The sequence below is a fragment of the Salarias fasciatus genome, chromosome 10, assembly GCF_902148845.1.
Source record: "Salarias fasciatus chromosome 10, fSalaFa1.1, whole genome shotgun sequence".
NCBI lineage: Eukaryota > Metazoa > Chordata > Actinopteri > Blenniiformes > Blenniidae > Salarias > Salarias fasciatus.
Genome location: NC_043754.1, coordinates 25101552 through 25112996, shown reverse-complemented (window position 1 = coordinate 25112996; position 11445 = coordinate 25101552). Strand labels below are relative to the sequence as shown.

The following is an 11445-nucleotide window of genomic DNA, read 5'->3' as shown; positions in this document are numbered from 1 at the left end:
AACATCAATATTTTGACAAAATTAAACAACTACAACCAAAAAAATCAGTTTCATTCTGCATGTTTTTCCAACCCCCCCTGATGGCAGAATCATAGATACTCCAAAATTCAATCTTATCTTTGAAATATTTCCTACTTACTACTTCGTTTGACCCCTGGACTGTAGGTTTGACAGCGCTGGATTGGAGGGAAATGACAGGAGAAAAATCCCTGCAGAGAGAGACAAACAGTCCCACCTCTGGTTCACCCACAGACGCCGCTTCATGGCAAAGGTGTGTTTTTGGTACAGCGCCACCTCCTGAGGAGGTCCGTCTCCACCATGCACGCTGCTGGAGTTAAAGCAGGGAGAGAGCGGCTCACACCGAGGTGCGTGCAGGATTCTTCCCTCCACTGTTGAGCTGCGGAGTAACTGGGGCAGAATCCAGCTGCTCAGCGGTGAGATGGGGATTTTAACAAAGGAGAAAGTGTGTGTGTGTGTGTGTGTGTGTGTGTGTGTGTGTGTGTGTGTGTGTGAGGGGAAAAGCCCCTCCAGGAGAAGCCTGGCTAAGATCATCTCATGAGCTGAGTACAGGGTGGATGGATTTCATGTGAGAGACGAGGTCCGCCAGCAGAACTGGCCTGGATCCAAACCAAACACTCCCTGATACGAGGTGTGAGATACCCTCCCTGCACATGTGTGCTGCTGCTGCTGCTGCTGCTGCTGCTGCTGCCGCCGCTGCTGCTGCTGCAGGGTGTATTTTGATTCGCTCCTGCTTGGCGGACGGGGTTTGGAGCTGAAGTGGCGGCCCGGCGGTCCGTCTGTCTTCAGCAGCTCTCAGAAACAGAAGCTTCCTCCTCAGAATCCAAACATCGTTTTGTTTCCACGACCGGAGATCTCCTCCAGTTTTCACACACATTCCCGTCCTCTGGCAGACACGCTGACCGAAAAGCAGAATGGATGTGATGCCAGCAGGAGCGCCGCCCGCCCGTCCGTCCGTCAGTCCGTCACTGCGCCCCCCGCAGGACTCCTCAGTCGCCTCACATCTGCACCGCTCACTCAAACGTCGACAGCTCTACAGCCGTGTAATCCAGATAAACCCGCCGTCTGTGTCCTCAGGCGGTTTAGGAGCGTGTGTCACTGACGGAACGACTCTCACCCGAAAACCAGAGCGGCTGCCGAGAAGGAGCCTTTAGAAAACTGCTGCCTTCCATCGAAACGCAACTTTTTCAAAACTTTGCGCAACTTTTCTGAAACGCCGCCGCTGCACCAGGGCGGAGTAAACACTTCTTCTGCACACCCTCTGCTGGGTGCTCTCTGCGCCATGAGGCTGGATTCATCACAAATACACCCAGCAGCTCCCACTAGTGGCCCGGCATGACAACTACACCGTGTCAGATGATTTTTTATTTTTTTTTTAACTGTGATTTGAAAAATGAAAAGGTGAACGCACATGTGTGGGTTTTGTGCAGTGAGACAGTGGTTATCTCTCTCTCTCTCTCTCTCTCTCTTCACAGCGGTCCCCAGTTCGAGCCCCGGGTCAGAGAACTTGAACGGATCTTCAGCCAAACCCCGACGGCTTGCCGTCTCCGTGCCGGAGCGCCGCCCTGTGCAGAGGAGTGCCGCCGAGCTATAGGAGGGCTATAAGCGTCGTGTGACCACAGGCCTTTCCTCTCCGTGTCTAATTCCCGTGCCGTGGCCACAGCTGCCGGAGGAAGCCTTTCTGCTGCAGCTGTCTGCCAAGGTAACCCCGAATCCCGCTCACATTACTGGAGGGGGGCCGGCGTGCACGCCTCCCCCAACGCCAGCTCAGACCGCCGCCATGAGCTGCACTTTCTCTGCTGAAAGATACTCACATGTTGACCGGGCTGCTTTTTGAGAACAGGAATCTACTGAAAATCTGAAAGAAGCTCTACTTTCCACAGTTCCACAGGTCTCTGATGGGTTTTCTCTTGTAGCTTCGTGTAGCTTCTAGCTAGCTTGGATTTCAAACAGCAGGAAAACCAGGTGGTGGAAGTTTTTTTTAATTGCTATTTTAAATGCATCATGATGAAACCCAGTGAAGAAACAGGCGTCTAATGGTCTGGAGCAGGGGTCTGCGACCTTTAGCCCAAAACAACCATTTCAGTGACTTTCCAACAAGACCAGTTGTTCTGGAGCCATAAAGAACATTTAGCCTTTAAAATGAGCTCAGGAAGTTTCACAAACAAAAACTAGAGCTTACGACGCATTCATCAAGTTTTAACTACAGTTCAGAATAATGAACATTTTATTACATTAAAACCATTTTTGCTCTTGATTTTCACAGTTTTGTTCTTTTCAAGATTTTTTTGAGATTTTAGCTGTTTTAGTCATTGTATCTCTTTTTAGGCAGCTTTCTTGCCATATTTCATTTTCTTATGTTAGAAATTGGAGACACCTCAGGTTGTTTGAAGCTGTTCTATCATTTTTTTTCCCCGATTTCTTGTGGTTTTTGTTATTTTTCCCAATTTCACTTGAACCTTTAGTGAATCCGTTTTGAACCAAGAGTCACGAATCGTACACGAATTAAAAAATAAGTTAACGTATCACGTCGCGAAGGCTTCATGGAGCCGCTACAGAGGGACTAAAGAGCCACGTGTGGCTCCAGAGCCGCAGGTTGAACACCCCTGGTCTGGAGGAAAAACCCAACAGGTGATGAATGCCTGATCTGGCAGAACAGGTGCGTGACGCCGCCGCAGTGAATCCCCATGACGGCCTTCCGCTCTCTGTGTCTTTGACCTCCCGTGAGTCAAAAGTCGACATTTAACCCGGAGATCAGGGACTCATACAGAAAGCGGAGCTTCGTTTTGAAAATGCAGCCTCCAGGTTCCAGTTCCGCCGCCAACTGGGACATAAAAGAGGAAGAGGAACCCCATTAAGCAGGGTGTGAGCGGAAAGCGCCCGGTTATCTCCCCGGCTTCGCGACACGAGCACGACCGCCTCATTTTAACAGTTTATTTAGGGTAAACGGGCCCTCTGACAAAGCAGCTTATGGATGCTGAGCGAAGCGTCTGCCGGCTGCAGATACGGAGCATTAGCGTCGATTTCCATAAAACGCCCCGGAAGTTGCTGTAGAAGTACCAAATTAAATTTCAGACTCCTGTATGGGTCGGACGGCGTTCTGTCTGGGCGCCGGCCGGCGGGCCCTGCCACTGGGGGTTCAGGCGTGCCGGGCCGCGATAAGGTGGCTTTGATTCCACGGCGACCTTGAGGAGTTTCTGAAGAGGGAAACAAAACAGAGCTAGGAGAGCTGGGTGCTCCTCATCGGTCGGCCTTCTTACTGCTCCCCCACCCAGGAGGAGGAGGAGGAGGAAGAGGAGGAGGAGGACCAGCTCCTTGTCCTCCTCCTCCTCCTCCTCCTTCCTCGTGCACCCCCCCCCCCTCCTGAACTCCTCTCCTGCCCTCCCCCCTCCCCCCCTCCTCCTCCCCTCCTCCTCCCCTCCCCCTCCCCCTCCTGCACTCCCCTCCTCTCCCTCTCCCTCTCCCTCTCTCTCCCTCTCAGTTGGTTTTTGGACCGGATAGGAGCAGACATGTCTTCTCTCGCGCACGGAGCGCTTCCCCTGCTGTTTCTCTGCGTCTCCCTGTTCGGCTGCTGCGGTGAGTTCACGCACACTTCACGCGTCGTTTTTTTTTTTGTTTTTTTTTTTGTTTTGTTTTTCTCTCTTTTCACAAAGTTGACCGCGGGAGTTTGAGCGAGCGCGCGGCGTCTATGTGGGATTCTTCAGCTTTTTCCCGCATCACGCACGGTCGCTCCCGCGTGTAAACGCTTAATTATGCAGGTTTTAAACCTCACTCGTGTCCAGTGACACAACCGCGAGCACTTTTCCACCTTTCCTCTCCTGTTTCAGTCTCTATCGTTCATATTTCCTCCGAAGCTTTACTTAATTACCCTTTAATTGACGCAGCTGATTAGGTGGGGGGCGCACGCGCGTGTGCACGCACCACGTGCGCAACGGCAGGCAAATGTCCGTTCCTTGCTGCAACAGGGTCTGCAGAAGTAATTAAAGCTTTAAACGCAGGCCCGCAGGAGTTGATGTGAACCGCAGCAGCAGACAGACTTCTGCAGACCGCAGGTTGAAAGGGGCTGGCGCGTGCGCTGCTCTGTGCGTAAAAGTGCGCGTCGAGTCAGTCCCAAGCAGTTTGTGTCAGTCAGACTTATTTTGGGCTGATGTAGAAAGCAAGCATCTTCATGATGGGTTTTTTGGTGGGGTGAAGTTCATAAACAGCAAACTTAGGATTTACTGGAAAAGCAGCAGCAGCAGCAGCAGCGGCATGGACTCCTCTGCTCTGCTCTCCTCTCCTCTCCTCTTTTCTTCTCTCCCTTCCTCTTTTCTTCTCTCTCTGCTGTGATGTTTTGCCGTTTCCTCCTTCCAAAGCTGAATTTCAGGTATTGTCTGTGTTCTTAAGGCGTTCTCTCGTTGTACTTTGCATAACCCAACATGAAAGCTGAAACTGGTCGGTTGATGAGCTGGAAGTGGATAATTGTCCAGTAATCCAGGCTGTGATGCTGCTTTTTGGTTGTAACCAGTGTGAATCGGCAGTCAGGGGAGTCAAACCAACAACCTGAATGTCATTTAGTGCTGAGTTTAGTCATTTCTGTCACATCGTGTCCATCGCTCAGTGCTGTTGTTTCAGGGGTTTGTGGGATTTGTCGGTGTAATTGATTTACAGCAGGATTGATGGACTGACTGGTTCAGAATCAGCCTGATGGTTCAGTGGTTGTCCTCTCTCTGTTATCGTGTTGCTCTTCAGTTACAGTAGTTTGTCAAACAAACGTCAGTAACATTTACTGCAGCGTTAAATCTGCCTGTTTTAAAGGAAATGAAGAACTTACTCCTCTGTCTTCTTGGTTCGTCCCTCACAACAGGACAACACTCACTCTGTGGGACCTGATCCCCTTTTTTTCCTCCTAACTCCCTGTTTATTTCTCCATCAGCCTTGTCTTAATTGGGTTACCTCTCTGTAATCCCCATCTCCCCTCGACCTCCTCCAGAGACGAAGCAAAGCTGTCTGTTTTGGGATTAGGTCTGGTGAAGACCCCCGGCCCTCCGGCCTCCTCCCTAATGGGCCCTGACGGCCGCTCGCTTGGACGCGGTCTGAGGCTAAAAGCATTTCTGCGGCATGGCAGTGAGACGGAGAGGCAGAAGACCCCGGCATGTGGCTGTGCCGAGGCGGGGGGAGCGGGCCTCGTATTGATCCCCGTCCCGCCTTCATCAGTATGATGGCCACGCTGCGTTACAAGAATGAGAAAGCGCTCTGGGAAGAGTGCGGCGGCAGTAAATCTGAGCTTTCACCGTGACATTTACAGAACAGAGAGCGGACACGGCGGACCGGCTGCTTTCAGTCTGTCTTTATGGAATGTCTTCAACCAAGCAGCTCTCGATCCGTCCGTGCCTTCAGAGGCTCGGGGGTCTTACAGCTCTGAAGAGTCTGTGGCAGTCCGATCAGGGGATGGAGCTGCTCCTGACCCGCCTCGGCCCCTCCAGGCTCACCGGGCAGCTCCTCAGGAGACAGAGCAGCAGCAGCGCCTCCTGGTGGCGGGCAGAAGACAGGTCGTGTTGTTTCAGACTGAGCTGAAGTGTAAATGATCCAGATCTCTTCTCATGTGGTCCCAAACACCCCAGTCCTCCGGTTATCAGACTGTGAACCATCATGTCATTCATCAGACTGTTGATTAGTAACGGAGACCGTCTCCAGACCCACCAGACCATCACCCCGTGCCTTTAAATGTGAGTTTTCAGCGCCGCCACACGTTCCGGAGCTTCTCTCCTCACGTCCAGATTAAAGCTGTTTTTTCAGGTTTATCGTCTCATGAGTAATCCCCGTCCCCGTGAGGCGCCGCGTATCGCCGGGGATCCCGGAGCGGGCCGGCCGGGCTCCCTGACCTTTCCGTCATCCGTCTGGGGGCCGGGTGCCCGGGAATGCCTGCCGCGCCGCCGGCTTTGTCCGGGATGCGGCAGGAAGCGTGCAGCTGCTGGCTGCAGTTGTCGGTGCGGGATTAGGGTGTGAGTGATAGCCGGGCATGGCAGCCGTGTCAGCTGATGCAGCGCCGCTTTGTTTTCATTAAAGAGAGTGCGCCGTTTGATCCCTGAAGCGCTGGAACCACGCTAATTCACGCTGTAGCTGGTGGCATTACACTGTATTTACTGTGGACGTTTATACTTTGGGCCTTGTTTTCAGCAGTGTTCACTTCACTTCAGGACCTCTAATGGGATCCATGCTGTTAAATGTCGAGAAGACTCTTTGACTGAGTGTGGACTGCTGCCTGTCCCAACGTGCCCGGCACTGCTGACTGCAAATGGTTTAAGGGAAAATCTGGAGATTATGTCCCCAGAGACGTTTTTCCAGGGGAGAAACGCTGAAATGTTGTCAGCATGTTTGGCCAGGAGCTGGCGCTGTTGTTAACAATACACTGTAAACTAACAGTGGGAGAACTCAGACATTCATATGGACAGAACAACATTGGATTGTTGTTACGGTGACTGTCAACTCTAAAACTACCAAGTCCAGAAGAACCTGGACTGGAACCAGGACCAGGACCAGGACCAGGAGAACCTGGACCGGGAGTCATATTGTTGTGCTGTTCTTATTGTCTGTCTACTGATCACATGTAGAAGAATACCTGTGCACATGCGCAGTGGAAGCGTTTCAGAAAAGTTGCGTTTTCCCCCATTCACATGGAGACGGAGTGTTTTCAAAAAGGTCCCTGTTAGCTGTGTTTTCAGTTTCCCGCCATCGTTTAAACAGGTAAAGCTTCGTGTGAACGCCGGCGCCGCCGCGTTTCGCCTCGGCGTGTCCGAGAAGCAGGTTTCCTGGAAACTTTCCAGCCTCTGTTGTTCCAGCCTGTAGTTCAAAGCCGGCGTGGCTCTGGAGATGCGAGACGTGTCTGAGAGAATCAGAGCGGAGCTGACACTCACCCCCACGCCTCCACCGACCGGCAGCTGCTCTGCAGGCTGATCCCCGTCCTCAGGGAGGGACTTCCTCTTATCGACTACCTTTCTGGAGCTCAAGCCCCAGAACATCCTTCACTCCTGCGGTATTCAAAGCACATCGCTCAGCGCCGTGGAGCAGTCCAGATTAGACGGCGGAGAAGTCGTCGTTTTCTAAGCAAACTGAGCGGAGAAGAGGAATGGTGTGAATAACTCAGGACAGCAGAGAGAAACGCCATGGCGCTGTGCCAAAACTCTTCATCGCCGCCCGATCTGGAAACTCCAGTGATGTCTCCACCACCGCCACCCGGCTGCAGTTTTCACGCTTTCTAAAAATGCTGCAGGCGTCCTCCACATTGCAGGCTTTCTGTTTGTGTAGCGGTGGTGGGAGTCCGCTCGGAGGCCGGGTTCTCCGTCGGATCACACATATTGGATTTGGCTGCTCTGCTTGCAGCATTGATTATGTTGCATGCAGTTCTGTAAAAGCAGCGAGGAGGGTGTGCGTGTTTTTTTTTTTTTTTGTCCTGGTTGTATTTCTATTTGTGCTGTGCAGCAGTGTCTGATATCGACGTTCGGCATGACTGTGAACCTGAGCTGGAGCGTTTTCCAGCTCCAAGTTTGTCCAAACAGAGGAATTCATGTTCTGCTGCTGAGCGTCGCTCAGGGCTACAAGTGAAGCAGAAACACCCAGATTCAGTCAGAAACCGCCCTGTTTTTAAGATGCAGCAGGTAGAGTTAGACCAGCGGGTGTCAAACATAAGGCCCGTGGGCTGAAACCGGCCCTGAGCTCTGAGGCTTAAAATTAAGTTTCACCGATTCAGCCCAAGTGAGAAGAGCTTCAGTATAACTCAGTAATAGAACCGAGATGAAGCATTTCACCTGAATTTCAGTGCACTGAGGTCTGTTTTTCGGTTGAACTGAGCTCTCTCAGCCTGCGTTGTCATATTGTGACGTTATTGGCGCTGAAGTGCTCTCATGGTGCCACGTAAAGTCATTTGTGTTAAGAGCAGCAGCAGCAGCAGCAGTAAAGCAACATCTGATTCCACTTTCTATAATTCCCGTCGTTATTTCGGCCGTGCAGACCCACGCATGTAAATACATATGATGAGATCGTCCAGGCCTTTGTCTGAAGAGGAGCTCTCTCTGGAAGTGGTTTCGTCTTAAGCAGATTTGGCCATTAGTCTGTCGACTGTGCCCGGGCGGAATTGGCCATCTGTACACGACGTCCCTTCATATTTAGAAGGCCCATCTGCGGGACACATGGCACTCTCCCGGGCCGCCGTCCAGGCCTTGGCAGGAGTCCCACGAGGAGCAGAGGGAGAGACAGGAACCTCCAGTATGGCCTTCGCTCACAAACCTTTCCTCCCGTCTTTGGTGAGCAAACAGCAGCTGCACACACCTGACGCCCGGCGCATTCTGCTGTGGTGTGTGTGAGTGAGTGTGTGTGTGTGAGGGGGTGCAGCGAGCTCACGTTTCAAAGAAACCCAACACCGCAGTCTGTGCCTGATTTCCCGCCTTTTTCTGAGTGGTGCCCCCCAAACGGCTCTCTCAGCCCCCCCCCACGTCTGAGGCTTCTTGTTTTCCAGAGCAGGGGACGGAGTGTTTACCCCGCTCGCTCTGGCTGCCGTCAGCATGGAGGCGGTGGATTACCTCCCCGCTGGAACCACACAGCTCGTCATTGTTTCACCCGTTTCGTCGACTTTCAGCCAACCGGTGGAGAACATGGAGTCCAGTCCGGCTCGGGTCCCCTTCACAGCTTTCATCACGACGTCCAGGCTTTCATTTGAAACGCGGCCGTGGAAAAGGGCGTCAGTTTGGTGTGGGATCTGTTCCGGCTCGTGTCCCTGATCATAATCTATCTGGGAAGACTGTCGTGGAATCTCATGATGCTCCTGAGACCCAGGATGGGAGCGGGCCGACCCGGCAGGGCTGATGGTCAGAGTTTTCTTCAGAAGGACCCAGACCGGGCTGGACAGCAGATTCCCGGCTTGCGTCCCGAGGCGTTGAGGCGTGTGTGAAATGTGACCACAGGTGGATGTCAGCGGTTTGAGGTTTCACTCACATCACCTGTAATCCATATCAGATGCTTTTCTCTGGTGAACAAAGGACCTGCCACCCCCGGCCGGAGGCTGCCCCTCACGCCGCCTCATTGTCCCCGGGAATGTCGGATCCCGCTGGATCCTTGTGTGGGCGTCACCTGGACACTACCTGCGGCGTCTGCAGGAATACATTTAGCGTTCCTCCTGGGTCGGGTTGCAGAGTGATGGCATGCCCACCGATGACGAGAGTAACTGAATCGTAGGTAGAGCAGGTCCTGCCGGGCTTTTCCCGACATGCCGGGAGCTCCGAGGCTACCCGAGCTCCCGGAGAGACGGGTGATGGCAGCGAGCAGGAGGACGGCACAGGAGACAGCCGTCCAGGCTGCTTCTCCAGGTCTGATGAACGAGACCAACACTCACTGACATGGGACATTATGGAACCTTTTCCCCACAAACAGGGCAAAGTTAAAGCTGCCTGGAGTTCAGAGGGACTGTACAGGAACTCTTTCATGATTTGGTTCAGTTGTCGTCCAATAATACTTGTTTGGGAGACGGTCTTTGGTTGAATTGGTCGTTTTTAGTCATGACTCCTGGTTTTTACACTTTGCATCCGATTGGCCGTGTACGTTGATATGTTGAGGATGAATGCATTAAGGATGAATTAGTGATGCGTTATGCAGCCTTGGTGCAGAGAGAAGCCTCTGGATGTATTATCAGGACGTTGCAGCCTGACAGGGGCCTGGCTATGCACAGCTGAGAGAAAATCATATATTGGCTAAAAGTTTGGAGTCGGGAAACAAAGAAATACGACGTCAAATGTATTTTTCATTTCACTGTAATTAGAGAAACGAGCCGTAGCGTTCATCTTGATTCCGCCTCTCCAGATGTGAGGAGAGCGCCGGCGACGCCTGGCGCCGCGCCAGCCGGCTGCCCGTCACATGAAGCTGCGTTCACATCTGTTAACTGAGAACCGAACCGGCGCAGGCCCACTTTGATGGTGGAGACGCCTCGCACGCCGGCGCTGGGCGTGTGCATGTGCTGATGAATATTCATGAGGACCTTCGGGGCGAGGCAGACAGTCCTTCACGGCGTTTGTCTCCTCCTAATGAACAGCGGCGCGCCGCGGAGGGCTGCTGGCATGTTCCTCCTCAAACTGTGGAAATGAATCAGTTCACTGTTAAATGATATGTGCTCAGTGTTACAGAGCCGCTGTCTCTGACTGAAACCTCTCAGAACAAACTTCACCATGAACTTAACACGCTTTGCGAAATAAACCTCCATGAAGCGCGCGTGTGTGTGTGTGTGTGTGTGTGTGTGGAGCAGGAACAATGCCATCCCAGCCCCGGAGGCTCAGCGTTCCAGGCCCAGACTGGACTCACATTTCTCCCCCTCAGCTGATTCATTGCACAGGCTAATTATTTCTCTCTCTGTCTGGCGGTGTTGTTCTCTCGGCGGTTTTGGGGCGTTTGTTTGGCGCATTCCCCACGGGGCAGATCTCTTTGTTTAAGTGTCCCTGGGGAGCGACCCAAAATAAACCGTCTGAAGAAAATCAACAGCAACTGTTGATCGCACGCTGGAATTTCACTGCGGTGGTTTTATTTTTGCCACTTTGCAGTTTTAACATCAGTTTTCTGCATTTTGAAGGATTTAGCATGAGGAAAACTGGCTAACTTCTTTGAAAAGAGCATTTTGTAGTACTTGTTTCAAAGTTTAATGACTGTAGCCACATTTAAACCAGCTATATGTTCTATTTACAATATTGAATGAAAAAATATCATGAACTTGCATATCATATCTCACTATATGTGTTTTATGGCCCTCATAGCCCTTCAATTTGGTTATCACTGGTATGTAAACTAGTTAAAACAGGTTAAAGTAGTCATTAGTAATGGTTCGAATCTGATGGGTCGCAGTTCAGCTGCAGTGAGTCGACGATTTCTCTGACAAACCAATAAATTCTTTCATTTTATTGAAGAAGCAGCAAAGAAAACAATGAAAGAAATGGAAGCTGGAGGCCGCCATTGCCGCCATTGTTCATCTGCTCTCACCTGTGCTCGGGAACTGTTTACTACGGTGCACATGCACGGGATCTGTGTTTCAGAAAAGTTGTGTTTTCAAGGAGACAGAGTCGCAGTGGTTTCGAAAAGTTGCGTTTTCGGTGACTCTGAGCATCCAGAAGACCGTCGTATAAACGGGGCTGAATGTAGACTTTATCCTCCGTGGAGGACGGAGTCATGTGGGACGGACTGAATCCGGTTTTCTGTCAGAGTGATGCTTTCATGCAGAAGCGTTAGTGCTTGGTATTTTTTAACTCCACACTTGAGCGGGTCGAAGTGTGGAGGAGGACGAGGCAGGGAGCTGAATGTGAATGTGGAGACATCAAACGGAGACGGGTCCTGCACGGCGCTCAGATGGCTCCGGGTTTTTGGGACGGTTGTTTAGCAGCTCCTCGCCGATCCCCTCCGGGTCTGTTTGAATCC

The 11445-nt window shown here is 51.9% G+C and overlaps 1 protein-coding gene across 2 annotated transcripts in view; it reads left to right on the top strand.

The window, feature by feature from the left end:
* Positions 1–3513: 3513 nt before the first annotated feature.
* The window catches only part of mcama (melanoma cell adhesion molecule a), a 35534-nt gene continuing 27602 nt past the window's right edge, over positions 3514–11445 (top strand). For both annotated transcript variants that reach the window (XM_030100702.1, XM_030100701.1), the window contains exon 1: positions 3514–3594. In XM_030100702.1, the coding sequence (XP_029956562.1) occupies positions 3528–3594 (67 nt within the window). In that variant the 5' untranslated portion in view covers positions 3514–3527. The remainder of the gene's footprint in view (positions 3595–11445) is intronic.